This window comes from Tiliqua scincoides, chromosome 1 (genome assembly GCF_035046505.1).
Source record: "Tiliqua scincoides isolate rTilSci1 chromosome 1, rTilSci1.hap2, whole genome shotgun sequence".
NCBI classification, from domain to species: Eukaryota; Metazoa; Chordata; class Lepidosauria; order Squamata; family Scincidae; genus Tiliqua; species Tiliqua scincoides.
In genome coordinates this window covers 102,942,562-102,964,649 of record NC_089821.1, presented here as the reverse complement: position 1 = coordinate 102,964,649, position 22,088 = coordinate 102,942,562, and the positions used below count along the sequence as shown (strand labels likewise).

Sequence of the window (22,088 nt, the reverse complement as noted above, 5' to 3'; positions counted from 1 at the left end):
TTACCTCATACTACATGTTAGCATTCTAGCTAAAGATTTTCTTCTGCCAACCAGGCAAGGGTGCTTGCAAAGTTGTTGTTGCTGTTCTAATGTTTCAAAAACTTTTTGCGGCCCACCAAAAATCAGCTCACAACTCACTGGTGGGTCCCAACCCACAGTGTGGGAAACACTGCTACACACACTTACCTAAGAGTACATCCCATGAAATCAGTTTGGTTTATTTCTGAGTAGACATGCACAGGACTGTGTTGTAAGAAGCAGCAGATATTGTCAGACTGCACACTAGGTGTTCGAACCCTAAATAATACAAAGGTACTGTTAATGCTTTGAATAGAATGGATGTCTTTAATCGGTGTTACATCTTTCATCCAACTATTGTCAAAGGCTTTGGGTAAATCCTGCTCCTTGAAAAATTCAAGAAACAACTCAGAATGCTGGCTAAATTTCCTTAAAGTCCACCATGCTTCAGTAGTGATGAAGAAGAGTTTTGGAACACATTGGTTTTTTCCCCACAAATTGTTTCCTAGCGCGTGTTGAGGCTTTCTCCTATGCTGTTCGTAGGCTGGGATCATGCAGATGTACTAATGTGACTTGGCAAGAGAGCAGCCTAGTTGCAAGAGATCAGTACGACTTTGTTTGCCCCTGTGTGGAGCAAATACTGTATCAGAAGCAGGATTCAAGGCAAATGAGAGTAGCAAGCCAATAAAGTTGTTCCTGCAAGTGCCTGGAGCCAACAATGAGTCTGAATAGTTCTGCAACCTAAGTTTTGTCTCTAGCTGTGCAACCCTGAGACAAGCCACTTAGAATGAGTGTACCCTATTTCTCAGGCATTGGCTACAGCAGTGTCCTGCTGCTCCTGGCTGCAGGGGAGTTAGCAATAAAGTAGCTTCCTATACTGCAGAGGGTTCCAAGGAGTGCTCAGGAGAAGGAGCTAGCTAGGGTTACTTCCTCAGGCAAATATCAGGAGTTCCTCCTCCTCATGAGAGTCCAGCAAGTCAGGTCTTCTCAGAGATCTACCCGGTTTCCCCCATTTCATTAAGATCTGGGGCTGGCCAATTCATGAGGCCAACTGTCATCTCAGGCTGCAGGCTGGTTTGTGATACTCTTGTTTGTCTGCCTTCTTGCCTCCACCGCTCTCTTTCCACTCCCTGGACTGGAAAAGGAGGGTGGAGTGGAAGTGGAGGGGATTAGAGTTAGAACTTTGGAGAGTAGAAGGAGCAGAGGCTGGCACATCACTGGGTAAGGGAGCAGCATTTGGCATGCTGCCTCATGCATCAGGAGGTCTCTGATACCCTGTCAGTATCAAAGTCCAGAGACACTCTGATTTGTTTTGCTTTTCTGAAGAAACCAAGTTGCCCATGTAGTTCTCAGGACTTGTATCTATGAGTATTCTGGATTTGTATAAACATCTACATTCTCATAATATTTTAATCTTTTTGTACCAACCATCCAGAGTTGCTGATCCTGTGGAGCAGGGGTGCCCAAACCCTGGCCCGGGGGCCACTTGCGGCCCTTGGAGGCTCCCAATCAGGCCCTCTGGGAGCCCCCAGTCTCCAATGAGCCTCTGGCCCTCCTAAGACTTGCTGGAGCCCATGCTGGCCTGACGCAACTGCTCTCAGGACAACTGTTCAACCTCTCTTCTGAGCTGTGGGATGAGGGCTCCTTCCACAACTTGCTGTTTCATGTCTGATGCAGCAGTGGTAGCGAAGGAAAGGCTGACCTTGCTTTGTGCAAGGCCTTTTATAGGCCTTGAGCTATTCCAAGACCTTCATTCATTCATATAAGTTCCACCTCTAATATATACATTTATGTAAATTTATTCAAATTTTAAATGGTAAATTAATTCTTTCTTTCCCCGGCCCCTGACACAGTGTCAGAGAGATGATATGGCCTTCCTGCCAAAATGTTTGGACACCCCTGTGGAGTAACAGAAATGAAATCCTGTTCAACAGTCTCAATTGCACCATTATGCAACTGAGGCCAAACAATAAGCATTTTTATTTGGGGGATATAGATACATGTTGATTGATTGAGACCTTTATTGGCATAAAACAATTTCCAGGAGATGGAGACAATGGACAATATAAAATACACACAGTAAAAACATGAATGTGATTAAAAAACATCAAACATTATACTATTGTACTCAGGGCACAAGATAAAGCATGTAGGGGGGAATTATGGGTTATCCCATTTTAACAAATTATTGGGAATGAGAAACTAAACTCTAGCACAGTGTAACTCCTGTAGCTTTGTTAGCTACATTAACTATTATGCACCTCATCAATTCATATATGTTTTACTTTTCAAGTGAGTAAAAGCTCTTTTAAATGGGCAAGCCTACAATTCTGGAAAGGCAGCAGGCAATGAGTTAATATCTTTTCTAACAGGGTGAAGGGTTTTGTTGACCGGGTATGAGATGAATTCAACAAAATTCAAGCCTGCTGCAGTCAACAGGAAAGTAGAAAGGAAAATAGAATTTAACAAACTAAGCATAAGAAATCCACAGTAGAAAATCATTATTTGGGCAGTTGTTCACTTTGTTAAGATCCTATGCTGTATGAATATCCATTGGGGCTCACTGCTGCATTTGTGGTTTCTCTTTAATGCCATGTCTACTCTAATTAGGTACAAAGTGTTGGTGCAGGCTGGAGAAATTTGCCATTGTGTGGGATTTCTGAGAAATGCATATGTCATAGATACATACTCTGGCACAAGCGCAGTCTGGTTATAGTTGGCACAGTTGGCTAAAATTGAATCAGTACTGAAGTTCAGAGAATGCCAACAGAAGTAGTTTACAGAAATAGTTCAGTGACCATCAGGTTTTGTCTTTTGTTTAGGAAGGTGCCTATGGTTGGTAAATGTTGTGGGCTCTTGCAAAGCAGATCTTTCCTCTAGTTCAGACTTTGGAATAGTCGCACAACCACCTAGTAGAGCTGCACTTTGTTGAGCATCAACATCAATACTTAGAGACATATGACCACCTTTGGCCAATCGATCATAGAGCAAAATTATATGTTTCTTCAGCATATTAGTATCCTTGGGGATACTCAACTGATTGGTAAGAGTCAGAGCATGTTCTTTTGAACTCTTAGACAAACATGTTTTCAGCAAGTGAGAGACAGAAGCATCCACATTTTCTTCCCAACCCAGCTCTTGAGTATCCTGTATTAATGGCAAAAACGTGGCTTCCAGAATAGCAACTTGATCAGCATTCAGCTTCTGCTACAGGCTAATCAGGAGAATTACCAGCTGGGTGGCACTTTTTAACTTTGTGAACGCCTGGAACATCTTGGCTTGGTTTTCCTCCACTGCATCTGCTAGAGCTATTATCTGTCTGTAAGTTCCTTCTAACAAGGTGTCCGGATGTTGAAGAGGAACTAGAGTTTTATCTTTAAATTGTGCCAGCAGACGTCGTTCAATAGCTCTAAACTGTATGGCTCTTTCAGATAATAGTTACTCATATTTTGCAGCATTTGAGCACAACTCCAAATGATGATCAATTATCTCAAAATATTCCTGTAGAGCAGGGGTCTCTAAACTTTTCAGCCGAAGGGCCGCATCAAATATCTGGTACAGTGTCGAGGGCCAGAAAAAGAAATTAAATAATAAAATTTAAATAAATACATTAGAGATGGAACTTAGATGAATGAATAAATGAATGGGCTCAAATGCTCAGGATTTCTCCAAGCACCAACACAGCCCAAGAAATAAAGCACACACTTAAATGGACCTCCATTCCCCCACCCCACAAGCACAACTCTGGTTGTGTTTGGTCAGCTGGTCCAGAGGCTCTCAGGGGATCGGAGGCTGGCTGTGGGCCAGATAGAGTTTGGCGATGGGCCGCATCTGGCCCCCAGGCTGGGGTTTGGAGACCCCTGCTGTAGAGGGACTGGGTCAGAAAAATAACATGTGAAGTCTTTGCCGTTTTGCTTTTTGAAGTGTTCTTTAAGCCAAAGAGTGAGCTCTTTCACAATTAGCCAAATATCTTCTAACAGGTCACTTTGAATTCTGTAACACTGTGCTGTTTTTGAAGCAAGTAACGTTACCCTTGACCCAGCTAATAACTGGAATCCTAAAGCATTTTGTTGATCTCCATCAGTCTGATCAGCAAAGTCTGGAAAAAGTGTAACAAGGCTGACTGGAGGCTTGTTGGTGTCAATAGTTAATCTCTGGTTTGCAGTTTTTGATGGCTGAGCTAAAAAGCATACTAACCACAAGGGTAATCGAAATCTGCACTGGGCAAATTTTGGTATACCTGTTGGTGTGCTATATGAAACTATAGCATTACCATCCAGATCCGCTGGTGAGCAGTTCCTCTTTAGAAAGGCACTGTCTTAGATATAGATGAATCTAATTCGAGGATAAACTTGTCATGAGTCAATGCTAATGAAGATTGTACGTGCACTGATAATTTGGTCTTTAGTGCTGTCAGTTTACTCTCCTGTGTGATCTTTACTATCACTGAAAGAACCACCACTGCTCTTACTTCAGTGTCAGCAACTTAAGATACTGAATCGAGACAAAACTTCCACAAGAGCCAAATCTTCATTCATTCATTCATTCATTCATTCATTTTTTCAGGTTTAGGTAAAATGTCTTTGGTTTTTGTGGCTTCTTTGATTATTTTCTGAAGTTTATTCAATTCAGCATCATAGTCTTCATAATTTATATCCCTAGCTTCAACTTTGGGAGCTTGAAATAAAGAAGGATCTGTACCAAGGTGAGAGCATTTTAGGTGACCATCATCACTCAGTGTGACTATCGCACCTTTCAAATCTCTGCTTCTCCCAGCTGTTAATTCATGTTATTTTTGACATTTATCATGGAAAGTTCAGGGTCATCTGAAGAAACAATCACATTGGACTTTAATGCTCTTCTGTTTGTTGTAACAGTTGGTTCCAACAGGGGTTGAGGCCCCTCCACAGAGGACAGTCCCTTATTCTTTAAGGTCTCCTTTGACAGATTGTAAGAAGAACTAGAAGTAGGCAGGTGAACACTAGCAGTAGATGACTGATATCTTTGAGGGAAAAAACCAAAGATACCAGTCGTGTGATCATAGTAACTTGCTCTTCAGGAGGTAGGAAACCAAATGAAGACAGAAGTTTAGCATCCATCTCATCTTCTGTCATGCCAGGTTGGAAGTCAATCTTATCAAGTTCGTCGTTAGAAATTAGGTGGGATGACTTAACCAGAGTGGCAGGAGGGTTTGAGAGTTTTACATTAGTCAGCTCCATTGGCGAGGATGGATCTAATGGTGCAGGTTGATCTAATAGACTCCATAGGGTTCCAGATTTCTCATTTGAAGTCCACCTTGGATCTTCAGTTGACTTTTTATGGCCCTCTTCTTTTCTCTTGAAATTTGGAAGAGCAAGCTTCTGCAATGAGGAATCATAAAAGCGTCATTGTAGCCTGAACCCAAAGCCAATTAACTCAGGAGCCTAATCTTTCTTTTTGCTTATGCCAATAAAGGTTTTGGAATTGGATTGGAACTCAGGAGCCTGCACAAACAGCAATCTTGGAACACTATTCGTGTGAAAGTAAAGGAGAAAACGCTTCTGGCTTCCCATGCTGTGCAGTCTTTCCAGCTTCTGGAGATCTATCACTGAAGGAGCCTTCCTGAGGAGAAATGCAAGATGTTGTTAGCCCTCCATTTGGTGGACCAATCAATGTGTTTCCCCCTAAAGGGGGAGATATTGATGGCTAGTCTCTTTGTATCATAAATAAGAGTGACAGAGTCTTTTCCAGAAGCTGTCTGTAAGATGTTACCATCTGGCTGCACATCGGGATTAACCCTTCTGTTTGTAGATCTGCTCTCCCTATCACACGCCAAAGGTTTCAACAAGTTGTCTGTTAGCGATTTTCAGCCTCTGTGCTCCAAACTCACACAGCACTTCTGCAGGACCTTTTGCGGCACATGGTTTGAAATTCCCTGGGCTAAAAGAACAGGAAGCAGGCTGTAGGAATAAATGGTTTACACAATGGAGGAAAATAAGGTGAGATTCCAAGGATCTGTACAGGGGAGTGCCCATATCTGCAGATCCCATATCTGCAGAGCTGCGCTCACATCTGGAGGGTGGGGCCATTCTCTGGTATCCGTGGTTTCAGTTAACTGCAGGGGGTTCCAGAACAGAACCTCTGCAGATACCTGAGCACACCTATATTGAGACCAGTGCTTTTTAACTGCTTCATAAATGGTCTGTGGCTAAAGGTATGCAGCAGGGTAACCAAGTTTGCAGATGACCCCAGACTATTCAGGGTGGTAAAAACCAATGAGGATTGTGATGAGCTCCAAAAGGATCTTTCCAAACAGGGAGAACAGGTAAACACAATGCAAATATAGTTCACTGCAGATAAATGTGATGCATACCCCACCTTTAAATATGCACTAGCTTCTAAAGGATAATGACACCAAACACCGTATTCCAAAATAGCCCTGTAGTGGCATAAACTATTCAAGGCATGTGACATTTTCAAAACATTGTTTCTTATTCTCTTCACAGTGATCACGAGAAACCTTTTGCTTATTTTCAAAAGTGACTGTGAGCAGATTGCCTGTTTCAAATCTGCAGAATTGCAACTTCCGCTCTGCAGGGAAGCCTGAAGGTCAAATAATTACTTGCATGAGCTCATTATCACCATTATAAATACTGCGTAACATATTGGGCCAGTTGGCCGTAACAATTATACTGGTTGCTTTTTCACAAAAGCATGATCTGTGCCAGCAGTTCTCAGACTGAAGGGTCACTGTTGCACCACCATATGTCCTAGATGTAAGGAAGAAGCGTGTGCTTGGCAGGAAACGACTGTTTAGATACCAGGAGTACCTGAGGTTTCAGAGAAATTAGGCCGTTTGTTCTGATGATTCTTACTCTTTACCAGGAATGAAGTGAGTTAATCTTTGGATATAAGATGAGAAAATTGTGGTGCAAAGTGTTTCTTTCATTGCACATTAGTGGAGGTAGTGTTAATTTTAGCATAAAGGATGGTTTATAATTCAGAAAATGTTATCAGTTCAGTATTCCTGGAGGAATGTACCATTACTGTATTTTCCCTCATTATTCAGCACAGTGAGGAAACGTGCAGGCCTGATTCTAGTTAGGATCCGGCTGGCAAGCTGAGCAATTTATGGCAGCGGAAAGGCCATTTTCTGAGTGCTGCTGCAAAAGGCAGCTGTGCTGGAAGAAGATTGCTGGACCCTGCCACGCCTGCTGCTGTAAGTAAGACATTGGGGAGGGGGGAGATCAGGGGGCATGTCGTGGGTGGGTATCAGTGGAGAGAGCTCCCCACCTTGTTCCTGATATGCCCCTTTGCTCTAATTTAACGTGTGCCAGCTAAATAGCACAAGTTGAGTAGACCCATTGGAGACCATGCAGGGGTGGAGGAGGGTAAGTAAAAATTTATTTTACTTCCCTCTCTGCCTCTGCATGGTTTCCAGCTGCCCGCAGGATGCAGCAGAGCCCATGCCAGTGCTGCTATACCTGCAATTATATTTACAATTTAGACTAGTCAGAAATCTGGAAAAAAATCTCTGGAAAACTTGGTAAAGACATTTGGGGGGAATTTGTGACAACCAGAAGTTCCTTAACAAAGAAACTGCACTGAATTCAAAAATCTGTGTTGCCAATTTTATATGCCACAGTTTGACCAATATCTTGGAAAATACCCACTGTTTTTCCTAGATTGGTATGAAACATGGTGCTATCCAAGGGGGAAATTTGGCTTTCCCCGGATATCACCACCTTCCACTGCAATCTAAGAAAAAAGGTGACAATTTTCCAAGATGGTGATCAAACTGCTAACCCTTCAGTAGCTCCTACTCATTAGAGAAAATACTATCAGGCAGGGGGCAAAGAGCAAAGACAGATGCTAGGGGGCAATCATCTCATGTCTCAAAAGCACTGATGGATAGTTATGCCTGCCTAAGAAGAGAAATTTGCATTGGAGAGGATGGAATTGTAAGAAAGGAGGCAATTAACCTTCCTCCAATGGTCCTTCCTCCCCCTGCCCCTGCGCTGCTCAGAGTAGCTCCTCCCTGCTCTGTCGGGCTCAGTCCAGATTCGACACCAGCAGGACGGCACAGTCCATCCTGCTGGCACTCCTTTCTTCCAGGGTGCTGAAATCATGCTTTAAGGCATATTTGTAACACCTAGGCTGGTGTAGTGGCTACTGCACCGGCATAATGTAGGTATAGGATTGGGCCAAGAGTTTCCATTTGTCCCTGGCACTGAATGGGTGCGATAGAATTGGGATTCTGTTGGTGTACTGACTACCCTGACGTTCAACAGTCTTTCTGCCTGAGGTAATTATGGGCATGGCTGTGGGGTTATCTAGACGTTAGTGCTGGGAAATTTTAACATCCTGTTGAGGTTGCTGAAGATTTCATGGCCACCATAGGAACTATGGGCCTGTCTCAGTATCTACGTACTCTGCAGGACACACTTTGCATCTGGTGTTTATTACTGGCAGATTGACGGTGACTTCGTTGTGGAGGAGATCCTTTGTCATGAACATCACTTTGTGATAGGGTTCAGGCTTCTCAGGGCTTCTTACCTCTGTAGGGGAGGCAAACCTATCTGGAAGTCTACTCTTGAGAGCTTATGGATTCTAATGGAGTCTGTGGTAATCAGGGCAAGGAGAGTCCAGGTGCCAGTGCGTCCCTCCTCTTCCCGGATCTGTTCCTATGTCAGGATTAAAATTGGCAAGCTCCACTGTCACTCCAAGGACAAAACCAGGCAGAGAGAGATTATCCTTGGAAAATTCACTCCCAGTTACATGGAGAATTCTTCCAGAGTCTAGACTGCAGTGGGTAGTGAAGGGTTCTGAAGGACTGGGACATGGCTCTGGCAGAGTTTAATCAGCAACAGGCCTTGACGGTGAAAAATTTATTTTTAAAAAGTATACTGAAAGACACAAAACAATGAGAGGAAAGATAGAGATGTTTGAAAATTGTGTTATTTTATTTTACTCAGCAGCGAGACCAGTGTGTTCAGTAGGACTTAGGCTGTAATCCTATCTTACTCACTGGAAACAAATACCTCTAGTAATAATACAAAGGAGGAAAAATAGGCTTGGAAAGTAGCTTGGGCTTTGGAAATGCTCAGTTGTAGATCTTAGCAAAAATACAATTACAGGCACACTTAAGAGCAAAATAATTCTCCAACAAGTCTTAGTTTGTTGGTCCCTATCAGTGCTTACTCCGGGGCTTAGCTTCCTGGGTGCTATTACACCTCTTTGAACTCCAGTGAGGCAGTTGGACTTCTTGCACAGATTCACTCTGAGAGAGCCAGACTGGAACTTGCTGGAACATCCTTGGACTTGATCTTAAGTAAACTAGGTTCAGTGAGGTGATAGGTCCATTTGATTTATGACCTCTGAAGCAACTCTACCTTCCCTCTGACCTCATCATGGGCTTGAGTGCCCAATTGGCTATCATATGCCACTTAGAATCCCAAAAACCAATCCCAGCGGGTGGGCTCGCTAAGGGCTGATGTTCTTGGTGGACTCCGATGCTGGACAAGTAATCCACAAACTACCTGTCTTCTTGGCCATAAAGTTTTTCTGAGATGGTGCTAGTCTCAAAGTATCTCAAAGAAAACTTCTTTCCTGTTGAATCTTACATCAAGGCTTTCCTTAAGGGAAACCTATGAATAGAAGAATGGAATGAGGAGATCTCAATCAATGCAATGGCACTTAGGAATTCTCCTGCCAATAAACATGTTTATTCTCCTTGGCCTCTGGCATTGTGCTGTTGTTTCCTTTGCTGATTGTTTTTACACTGCTTTCTTTTTCCCAGCATCTGAACAAGCTCTGTTCTGGAGCTGTCACCATCTCCATTTCTGCTCCATCATCTTTTTCCTTCTCCTCTTCTCCCTATGACTTCCTTTGGGCTGCTGTCTGTTGCAGTAGTATGAACAGGAGCAAGCGCAATGAAACTATGCAGCAGCTTGGCTTCTGCATGCTTCCCACAAGGCCAGCACTTGGAAGAAATGTCACATTTGTCTCATAAAAATGCTGGCCCTGTCTTTCATGCAGCAGCAGCTGCCAAAATAAGAACCTCAAGTATTGCCACTCTCAGATGTTCCAAAATCATGAGTCAGGCCTCGGCTTTAAAATCCTGGTATTGTTTTCAAATGAGGAACATTTATTGTTGCACTCAGAATTTTAGGGTAACCAATGCAGTCCTATTGTCAGTGACTGCATGTAAGAGAAAATATTAAAAGAAAGCTTATTCTTAGTTTGATTTTTAAAACAATATTGTATGTAAATCATAATCTACGGCTTGACACTTGGCCAACAATAGTGGTATATCTGTTTTATTATATGCCTACATTAAAAAAAATTATGCATGCATTATGTATGAATTAAGCAGTGACACTTGGCCAACAATAGTGGTATATCTGTTTTATTATATGCCTTCATTAAAAAAAATTATGCATGCATTATGTATGAATTAAGCAGCCAAATGCTATGTGTCTCCCCTGAAACCAAAATGGCTACTGTTGCAGCCTGCAGAGGTGGTAAGGAAACATTTATTCCTTTACCCGTTCCTTTAGCCATTTGTTCCTTTAGCCTCTGCAGTGTAGAGGGCTCTGCTTGGACCTGCGCTAGCAAATTCATTGGCACAGATCTGCATGGAACACACTGCAGAATCAGGTTCAGGTAGGGGGCTAGGATTCAGCAGCTGCCACTGCCACCAAACCCACCCCCTTCCTAGATCCAATCTACCCTTCCCCTGCCCCATTCTGCCCTCCCCCACCTGTCCTGCCTCCCCTGATACCTACCTCAACAGATCTTCTCGGATCCATAGATGTGCATGGAAAGACTCTGGTCTTCCTGCTGGCACTCTTGCAGTGTGCTATTCATTTCACCGCCAGAGTGCCTTTTGTGGCTGCTTTATGGCAGTCCCTGGCAGCGGAACATGTATTCCGTTGTTGGCCAGTCCCAATAGGATTGATTGGGCTGTAGGAATTATAATTGGGAAAGGGCAAAACTCCTAATTCAGTTACAGACTACCATAAACTACTATAGCCTTCGTGTCTTCAGACTCCTCCTAGCTGGACCAAAAAGCCACTGTCTTTTAAGTTGTTAGTAGGAGGAGATTTATTTAGTGGAAGGGGGAGCCACTGTGTTTAGTCCTCGCAGCTAAGCATCTTTCTCAGAGACTGGATGGTGTCTGCCTTATGTTTCTTTGTAGATTGCAAGTCCTTTTGGGACATGGAAACATCTTTCCTTATTTTCCATTTCTTTTGCTATGTAAGCCACTTTGTAAATTTCATTGTTGTTGAAGAACAGTATATAAATATCCTTAATAATGTGAACATTTTTGGAACCTTGAGATATGTGTTTCAACATATGATGCTTTTTGATTCCATCTGACTTGCAGACACATCACCTGAAAAAGCTGAAACTGTCATTTTAAAGAAAACACTCTGACAAATTCTTTTAAGTGTCAGTTCAGATGTTAAGCCGGAAGTATATTGGGATTCATCCACTTAACAGATGTGGTCAAAGGAGACCTTTGAAATTCAGGCTTTGTTTACTCTGCATGTGCATTAAGCATCCATTAGCTGTTTTTGCAGTGTTGGGCTTTTCCTGCTGCTGTTAAGCAAAATCTTCTTTACCTTCTCCCATAAATGCTGGCAACAGACAGTGATTTTCAAAGGAGGGTTTTTTTCTTCTGTTGGACATCAAACCACATTTTTAGGGCCAAGGAAGGCAGTTGGTTGACTCCCTTTGTGTTTTACAATCAATGGGTCTTCCTGGTCTTTCTACTTTCAGTTTTCTATGGAACTGAATGTTCCATCAATTGATTTCTTATGTAATTATGAACATAGCTGCTAGTTTTTCCAGCCTTCCCTCTTTGAGACATCCCCTGGTCCTCCCCCCAGCAAATTCTTCTGCTCTCTTCCTGTGGCCAATGCTTTTCTTTCAGTATCGCTTCTCCACTCTGGTTATCTGTCTTCTTCCTGTTCAGCTCTTGCTTTTGCACTTCTCTGCCATTGTACCTCTCCTGCTTTTGTCCAGCAAATTAGCTCTGGCACTGAGAATCGAAGCCTTCCTTCAAGGCAGCCTGCCAATGGGCGGAGACTGCAGACGCATCACTTTCATCTCTAAGGAAGGGAGCATGTGTTCAACTCCCTGCTCAAATACACATTTGAAAAAATTTATGCCTGCAAAAAAAATCAAGACCATCCAGCAGCATAAAAGATGCAGCATAAGCAGGTTTCCTAAGCACTTAGTTTGTTGGTTTTTTTCTTTTTCCTTCTCCTTGTTGCCTTGCTGATGTTGGTTGCATACTGCAGTGTTTCTCAAACTGTGGGTTGTGACCCACTAGGTGGGTCACAAGCCAATTTCAGGTGGATCTCTATTCATTTCATTATTTTTTTTAACATATTAGACTTGACACTACCATGGTATGTGACTGCATTTGGGGAATGTTACAAACCCGTACTTTTAATAAGCTACTATGTATATTCTTTTAACAATGATAAGTCAATGGGACTTACTCCTGGGTAAGTGTGGGTAGGATTACAGCCTAGGATTGTTAAAAATTTTCCTGCTTGATGATGTTACTTCCAGTCATGACATCACTTCCGGTGGGTCCCGACAGATTCTGACAGATAAAAAGTGGGTCCTGGTGCTAAATGTGTGAGAACCACTGGCACACTGTATTTGTTACAATATTTTGTATTCTTCAGATTTGAACATATCTTCAAACCAGCATTTTGTATCTTCACTAAACTGAAGAGGATATTCTGATCTTCATAACTGTAATGAACAAGTAGGGCTGCTTATTGGAGTTAATGAAAATATGTTTTGTTGTGTTGCTTTCTCCTTTCCCTTTCTGCTGGTTTGTGTTCGTCTCTGCAAAAGAGAATGCAGTTTCTTTTTTACTAACATGTGATTCTGAAAATATCATCTTTGGATTAATTTGAAGTCAAGTGCAAGGAAAATATGCTGAATTAGACCCTTTTGTGATTACCAAATGTACTTCCTTGAAATTCTATAGTGGGACAATATTCTTTTTTCATAATTAATAAAATATTGCCCTCTAGATGCCCTCTGATAACATTTCTGCTTGTTCTGCTAGTTTTAAAAACTATTAGACGGTTTCTATAAAGGGATTGGTGATTTGCTTAAGTAGTTGTCATATCAAGATCCAATTAAGTTCAGGTTTCAAGAAACAAGTGTGTGCAAGGAGGGCACAATTTACTGGGTACTAGTATTGGGCAGTCTTCATTCATTCAGGTGGATTTCCAAGAGAATCCTATGATAGGTTTCCTGTGCTTGTTAACAGCTACAGAAAAAGGTGAAATTCAGAATGTGACACTTTTCCCATCACGGGTCTATGTGAGAAATTTCACAAACTAGATTTCTACTGGCCATTCTGCCATTAAAGGTTCAAAAGCCCATCCAAGAAAAAAATATATGTAACAACCCTAACACAGAAGGATCCCACTGAAATAAATGGAGGCTGTGCAGCTTTGATGCTGATAGCAGATTGTCAGCCCAATCCTATGCATGTCTACTCAGAAGTAAGTCCTATTAGAGTCAATGGCGCTTACTCCCAGGTAAGTGTGGATAGGATTGGGCTGTGTGTCTTTTAGTAGAAAGTTGCACTCTTTGAAGCCTTCCTTTTATAATTTTTAAGTGTCATAGAGCCCAAACCTAAGCATATCTACTCCGAAGTAAATCTCATTATAGTCAATGGGGTTTATTCCCAGGTAAGTGTGGATAGGCTGCCATAGTTAATTTGTAAGATTTTATCTTAATATATTTAAAAGAGGCAATTAAAACGTGCCTGCATTGGGTTTGCTCTGAAACATTCTCTTTCCTTTCTTTCTTTCCTGCAGTACTTCCTTATGCAGAAGAATAAATGGTAATTAAAATGTGCAGGATGATAAGATGGAGCAGCCAGTGCTTGTACCACCAGGACCAGACAGCTTTCACTACTTCACTAGAGAGTCTCTTGCAGCTATTGAACAACGCATTGCTGCTGAAAAGGCTAAGCAGTCCAAACAAGACCGGAAAGACACCGACAATGAAAACGGCCCGAAGCCAAGTAGTGACTTGGAGGCTGGCAAATCACTGCCATTTATTTATGGAGACATCCCTCCAGGAATGGTGGCTGAGCCCTTGGAAGACCTGGACCCATTTTATCTTAGTCAAAAAGTGAGTGTTTCAAAGCAAGCACTTTTCCTTCTGCAGTGCTTGCTCTGGTTTTCTTTCTTTTCCCTCCCCTTATTTTTCTGCAGTCAGGTGTACAAGCTACAGTTTGCCCATGCTTCCTTTTCAGATCTCTGTCGCCCATAGTATACCAGGTATGAAAGCGATATTTCTGAGTTACACTGAAGAGATGTTTCCATGTCTTGTTTTGGAAAATGCAATTGCTAACAAACCACTGAAATGTCTGTACTTCAACCATCATGTATGCTTTCCTCTCAGAAGGTTATCAAGGGAAAAGAAAGATTGTGACTTAGCAACACTGGAATAATTTATCTGAATTTAATTTTATAACTTGTTTTACACAAGATAGTATGTAAATGAAATAATTCAACAATGGGTTAAATCCAATGGCAATCATTGACAGATAATTCTTGGGTGTCTTCAACTGTGCATGACTGATCCTCATTCATTCATTCATTTCCCCATTCAAACATTTCCAGTGTTTATTTCAGTGATTATAGTTACGAGCAAAATGCTGAACTGCATTCTCATCTTTAAGATTGCATGGCTGGTATAAACTGAGCAGGTAGACCTTTTCTTGGAATTCAGGTAGATAGGAAAAACTTCACCTACTCGGTTTTTGCTTCTCATGTCACCATCGAAAGACACAATAACCCTAACATAAAAAATAAGTATGGTAATATTTCCTCTAAAAATATGTGCTAAAAATATTTTCCTCTAAAAATCATTAGTTTATAAGCATAGATGCTAAGCAATTTTTAATTTTTTAATGTTTTATGTTCATTTTATTTGGAAAGATACGAGGCATAATGTTGTTGGCATCCTTCAGTCTAGGAAGACTATGGTGTCATGCTCTGAATGGTGGTTCTGCAACAGAGTGTCCTCTCCAGTGCGCGAAGCCTGGGTAAAGTAGGTATGGAGGATAGGCTGTTACCCATGCAGCAAATCCCCCCTCTTCACGTCGCTGAAATGGTCCAATGGAAAGGCAGAGGCCAATACGGTTGGTTCCAGCGGCGTCGCAGGAGTTGCCAGAACGTGACTGTGTTCAGCCATGAACTGCCTCAGGGACTCCGGCTCCGGATTTTGCCTCGAGGTTGACTCCTGAAGCCTTTTCCATAACTGGATGTAGCCACAAGGCAGTGGAGGTTTGGGATCAGAGTTTTCCTTCTCTCAGATGAGCTGCCTTCCCAGGCTGACGAGTCCCATCTACCCGGTGGCTGTTTAGTCGCCTCTTACAACAAGTACAGCCAAACTGAGGGCCTATTCTTTTCCCCAGCCCCCAGGGGACGAGGCATAATATTCATCTCTATATGTTGCCTGTTTGAAGAGACACTTGCACAACAGACTGAGGCAAAGAGGCAAAGAAGGAAGGCCCACAGTCAGGGAGACAGACCAGGGACAGAGTGCACTTGCTCCCAGTGTGGAAGAGATTGTCACTCCCAAATTGGCTTTTTCAGCCACACTAGACGCTGTTCCAGAACCACCATTCAGAGTGCGATACCATAGTCTTTCGAGACTGAAGGACGCCAACTGCAATGTTGCCTGTGATCCAAAGTACCACACAAGTAATTCCACAAGACATGGTGGAGGAGGAGGGGACTTTGACTTAGCATTTCTTAAACATCCATACCCCATTTTAAATGGCTAACTTCTTTCAAAGTGGGGGAACATTCAAAAGTAGTTTGCGACATGCAAGGGGATCTCCTCCTCATGGGGAAAAAGGTGAGTAATGTACTTTGGTGTGCCTAAACAATTATTTGGATCCTGGCCATACAGAGATAAAAGTAGAACACAGAAACTCCACTATATTGAAACTTATTTGTAAGTAAGGCTGCCAGACTGCAGCCTGAAACTGAGCAAGCAAATCCATACAGTTTTGTATTCAAAATTCCAGACTTCCGACTTTCAGAATTGAAATCTTTTAGAATCCCAAAGAACTGGAAGAAAAACTGCACCCTTCATCTTGCTCCTTCAGCGGTGCTTTTGTTCACCCTCCTCCTTGCCTATTTTAGCAAACTATATTCTAATTTTACTCCGTAATAGGGGAGGAAGGTGGGTGAGGGATGGATTGAACAGAATGCCTTCTGACACTTTAAAGGGATAGACACAGTCTCCAGGTTGTGGTTTCATCTCTGCTTGGGAGGAACCCTAATTTTCCAGTCTTGTGGCCAGCATTAAAATATGCACTCAGATAGAGAGATCTTTACCATGGTTGCAAGAAATGAATGAGAAACTGTCAAAGCAGACTATTTCTGATTTCCATGTTACAAAATGAACATGCGGAGCAGTATTTCTCTAGGAAGTTGCTTTCATAGCAGAAACCTAATAGTTCATTCCTTTTGTGAACTATTTCTGCATCAATTTGTTGCTCAACAGAGGTGGGCACACAGACACAAGCTGACAATCTGATGATGTGGACAGGCTTGGAGTTCTGCGGCCAGCCACATACCCATTTGGCTGTTGCCCATCCTGGCTGGTTAAAACAGCTGGGGGGGGGATGGAGGTGGATGTTGTAAATACCTCCCTGAGGACAATCTATCATAAAGGAGGCTGTTGTCAAGCCCTTTTTGAAAATTACTTTCCTTTGATTCCGACCATCCTTGAGATTTACTGGCCAATTTACCAACTTAAGCAAGATGATCAAGCAGGTAGGCTTGCAACTCCAGGCTTTCCTATGATACTGATTATCTAGAAAAGGGGTGTCAAACTTGTTTCATATTGTGAACAATAGCATTTATGGCACCTGCTGAAGGCTGGAAGTGACATAATTAAGCAGAAAGTGATGTCATTAAGCAGATGGTGGCCAGAAATAAGGACTTTGTTCTCAAATAGGAACTCATTAGATACAAATTACAGAAGAGAAAATATGCAAATCATGGAAAGGGAGAGTTTGGCTGCCTTTTCAACAGTGCTGCTTCTGCTGAGGCATTACTTTGCAGCTCAGCAGCTGAGAGGTACTCTGTAAAGTGATGCCTTGGCAGAAGCAGTGCTGCAGAAAGGGTGGCTCTGGGAGAACCCAGTTAAAGTGGGGACCAGATAAAAAGCTTCCAGAGGTCGCATCCAGCCCTCAGGCCTTATGTTTGACACCCTTGATTTAGAAGCTTTTCAGTTTGGCTATCTATGCCAGTCTCTGCTGGGAAACTAAATAGGGGGAGTGTATCCATTTTGGTTCTGCTCAACCTCTCAGTTGTTTTCAATACCATGGGACCTTCAAGAAGGACCATGGAACCTTCTTGACTGTGTGGCAGGGATGGGCCTTGGATGCACGCTGTCATAGTCGTTCCGTTTTTACCCGTCAGGTATGCTACAGAATGTAGTTGTGGGGAATTGATGCTCAAACCCTTGGTGTATGTGGCCCACAAGGCCTCCTTCTTATTCTCCATACTGTTAACATCTACATGAAACCACTGTGAGAGGTTGGCTGGAATTTGGGAGTGTGGTGCCACCAATATACAGACAATGCCCAACTTTATCTCTCCTTTCTACAATGACCTAGTGAGATTGTGGAGGTTCTGAATTGGTGCCTGGCTGCAGTGAAGGACTGGATATGGGTTTATTATCAATCCAGGCAAGTCAAAGGTGTTCCTTGTCAGTAAGAAATGTGACTCAAAACTGGGATTACAACCTGTTCTAGATGAGACTGTACTCCATTTGAAGGATCAGGTTTGTGGTGCTGGAGTTTTTACCATGGAGAATCAGGGACGGTCAGAAGTGCATTTGCCCAACTTTGGCTTGTGTGCCGGTTACATCCCTTTCCGAGGAAAGCAGATCTGGCCATAGTGCTCCATGCCCTTGTCACCTCACTTCTGGATTATTCTAATGCACTCTGCATGGGGCTGCCCTAAAAAAATGGTTTGGAAAATTCACCTGTTCTTAATTGTAGCAGTCTGTATCCTTTGGAGGGCATGTTGGTCAGTCTCCTGTGCTATTCCACTTGAACTGTTTGCTGGTATGTTTCCATGCCTAATCCAAGGTGCTGGCCATTACCTCTAAAGCACTATGCAGCTTGGATACATGAAGAACTGTCTCTTCCCACATGTATCCATAGATTTTGATCAGCTTCTAAGGCCTTGCTCTGTGACTCATTTCTTAGTGAGGTGTGATTAGCAGGGATGAGAACTTGCTCTTTTTTAATAGCAGCACCCAAACTGGGGAATTCTTTCTCCTGGGAGGCTTGAATGGCACAGGCCTTGGGTCTTTTAAACACCCAGAAAAGGCCTTTTTATCCCTACAGGCATTTGATTTATAACCAGCTCTTATTGTTATTAGGTTTCTTGGCCTGCTTATCTTAGCTCTTCCTTTTAAACTGATTTTATTCCTGCATTCTTTTAAATTGTTATTGGTTTTACTTGCCTTATTTTAAACTGTTTTTGTTTACCATTTTAACTGTTGTGAGCCACCCGGTGGCCTCTGCAGGGATGGAAGAATGGAATAAAAATATCTTAAATAATAATAGTAACATCTCAGGCTTGGGCCTAAGTACAACAATTAGGACATCTCTAATGCTGTTCCTGCATCTTAACAGCTTTACAACGTTCTGGCACCTTTGCAGACTTTCCCTCTTTCACCTCCTGTGCTTTCAGTAGTCTTGGATGGAAAGATACTGAAACAGCAATTTTTTATTTTTTGCAGTGAGCAGTTTTCTTTTAAAAGATTTCTACTGCACAGTACAGTAACCCAGCTTCTGATTTTGTTGCTTTCAACCTATCCCTTTGGACATAACAGATATTGACTTTTATATTAGCGATATTTTGAAAATCTTCCTGCCCAACACAAACTGCTCATGATTTCAGAGTGTCAGGTTTTTCTCTCATGTGTCATATCAATAACTGCAGCACACTGACACACTGTGAAGTGCGGTGCTGGTTAAAGTAACTAACGCTGCAACTTAATGGCAGAACACTAAGCAGAGTGTATGTACAGCTCTTTCAAGCACAATGGCTTGATAGGACTTGAAGTGATGCCTCTCTGACTTGATGTTGATTTGGGGCAGAGGAAATGGGATGTATTCCATGTTGCCCCTTCTCTAAGGCTCAATTAGAATGGTGGTTTGATAAACATGAATGACTATCCTTGATGTTTATTCCAGTATATGATTGTAGTAATGACTGTTTTGAAATGCTGTGCACCTGCCTGTAACCTATCTAAACTAGATGAACCTATGAAACTGATAAGCAATATTTCCATAGGCCAGATTATGCTTTAACCTATCTTCTGTTGTGTCTAGTATACCTTTTCAAAGTGACCTGATATTGCTGATCACCTGAACTGCTGCACTGCTTATTGACAACCATTCTTCTATGTAAAGAGCAGACGTTTCAACGGCTTGGTTGTTGACCAGAGAAGTTCATGTTCTGTTTGAATACACAACGAAACAGATGTCCAAGCTGCACAACTGTTTGGTCTTGGCTTAGTAGCCAGTAAACAAGACTTCTAAACTGTTACTGACAGAGACTGCAATCCTAACCATACTTTCCTGAAGGCTTGTTTTCCTGAGAGTAAGCCCCACTGAACAAAATAGGACTTACTTCTGAGTAGACCTGGTTAGGATTGCACCCAGAGTTGCTTACCACTCTGACCAGCTTTGATCTTTATGTCTAGTTTTTGTCTGGCTCCATCAGTCACCCCTCTTCATCACCTTTCTCTCATCATATGGGGGTGTTTTTGTTGACGTCCCAGCACAGGCCATAGTTGACTATTAACTTTTATCATTCTCACCCCCCCATGTAGCCTTTGCTCTCCCTATTTCAGAACTTTCCCCATGACATTGTATGTATCCAAATATTTCTGACCATCCACACATGATTTACCACTACCCTGCTCAAGCTTCTCATTGAAGTTGATTGAACACTCACTCTTGTACATAATGTTAGAATATGAAACCGAATGGGTTGGATCCCAATTTTAATGAACAGAGGTCTGCTTGTTCAGTGGCTTCATCCTCCCCACATCTTCCCCACAACAGATCCAAAAACCCTATGCTGAGGGTCATGAGTCCCTTTGGAAAGTGGTGAGATGGGGCGCAAGGGCTCTTGAAGAAGGAGAAATTGGCAAATTTTATGAGAGGAGCATCACTCACACAAGGTGTCTTTGACCAGTTTTCAAAAGTAGGTGCTGTTTGAAGTCCTGGAATGGAAGGGAGTATAGCCTGTTGCAAAAGTGCATGGCATCAGGATTACATATCCTAGAACCGGAGAATAGAACCAGATTGCAGAGTCGTGTATCACAGCTTTCAAATATTCCACTGTCTGGGCTAGTCTTTTCATACCTTTCTCTGATGCATGCATAGATGAGCAATACCTGAAAAATACCAAACCAGGTAATTATGAATTTCAGCATCATCACTAGTTGTATCCAGGAACCAAAACTGCAATGAGGTATCTATTGGGTTGGTTACTCACCTATACTGTTTTAATTCCTCCAAGGAAATGGTCACAGAGTAAAAACTTCTGGTTTTGAAAGACCAGTATATTAAAAGTGAGGAAAAAGCACTACTTTATGTTCTTCTGTCTGCCTGAAATGGAAAAGGAAAATTCGTAAATGAGACTAGACAGGTTCATATCATCATAGATATGAAAGTACTTGTGTACTGTATTCTCATATTGATATGTGAGAACACTGCTGATGTGTCTTCATATGGCAAACCCTATACTGTTTATCAGGTAAGTAAAAATGACCATCAAGCTTTATTTCTAGATTTTTTTTTTATAAAGCGTGCACATAGCAATGAATTTGATCACTGTGTTTTATTATGACTCTTTTTCTATGAATGCAAAAGTGAATCTAGAATTGTGTACATTTCAATTGCTTTCATGCTTTCTTTTTTCTTCCAGACTTTTATAGTATTGAATAGAGGGAAGGCAATTTTCCGATTCAGTGCCACCTCTGCCCTATACATTTTAACTCCTTTCAACCCTCTTAGAAAAATAGCTATTAAGATTTTGGTACATTCATATCCTTTTCAAGTGGTCATGAAATAGTGTGGGTTTTTTAAGATAGCAATTTAGAAACACTTTTTGTTTATTTATCTGAGGTTCCTTACTGTTTTTGATTTTATACTGTCAGATCCAAGAGGAAGTCGTTCCAAGCAATTTAGTAAATATATGTATCCCAATATCCATGGATCCTGTATCCGCGGATTCAGTTATCTGTGGATCAGGTCTGCGGCCCCCCCACACGCACCCCCCTTTTGCGCCCCCTCCGGAGGTGAGGGGAGCTCTGCTTCCTTCCCTCCAGAGGGGTTCCTGAGCACAGCAGAGGCTGTGGATATCTGTCTGTGGCCTCTGCCAGGTTCAGACTGAGCTCTGAAAGTGAAACAAAAAACAAAAAACACAACTTCCATTTCACTGAGAAACAGGAAGTGACTTTTCATGCCTTATAAGGCATTAAAAATGTCACTTCCAATTTCTTCATGTTGTCTACAGCCTCTGCTGAGCTCAGATGCCCCTCTGGAGGGAGGGGAGCCACACCTCTTCCTCACCAGGCTCTGGAGCCATCCAGGCTCCCCTCACCTCTCCCAGCCAGGCTCCCCTCACCTCTGGAGAACCGAGACCATGGGGACAGGGATTTGCCCATATCTGCAGTTTCGGTTATCCACAGGGAGTTCCCAGATGAAACCCCTCAGGTAAGGAGGCATGCCTATATTATTTAAAACTTTTAGAAAATGGTTTCTTACCAAATTTCACGAATGGTTGTAGGAATCCTGCTACAGAAACATATTGAATGGATTTTTTTTTCTAAACAAACAGAGTACACCAATTACTGCTTTGATTTCACTGACTGGGAATCAAATTTTTTTGTGTGTATAGAGCTCCCCCATAAGCAGAATGCACTGACCGCAATGTTGATTGCAACCTTGTGTATGTTCATTGGAGCTCCTGCACAGGTAAAATAAGCTT

At 42.2% G+C, this 22,088-nt stretch overlaps 1 protein-coding gene and 1 pseudogene across 1 annotated transcript in view; one reads left to right on the top strand and one right to left on the bottom strand.

Moving 5' to 3' along the window:
- Nucleotides 1–2,808: 2,808 nt before the first annotated feature.
- Nucleotides 2,809–5,237, bottom strand: LOC136645347 (protein PTHB1 pseudogene; annotated as a pseudogene).
- Nucleotides 5,238–13,908: 8,671 nt separating this feature from the next.
- The window catches only part of LOC136657724 (sodium channel protein type 1 subunit alpha), a 65,880-nt gene continuing 57,700 nt past the window's right edge, over nucleotides 13,909–22,088 (top strand). The window contains exons 1-2 of the mRNA XM_066634679.1: nucleotides 13,909–14,175; nucleotides 21,024–21,142. Of these exons, the coding sequence (XP_066490776.1) occupies nucleotides 13,909–14,175; nucleotides 21,024–21,142 (386 nt within the window). The remainder of the gene's footprint in view (nucleotides 14,176–21,023; nucleotides 21,143–22,088) is intronic.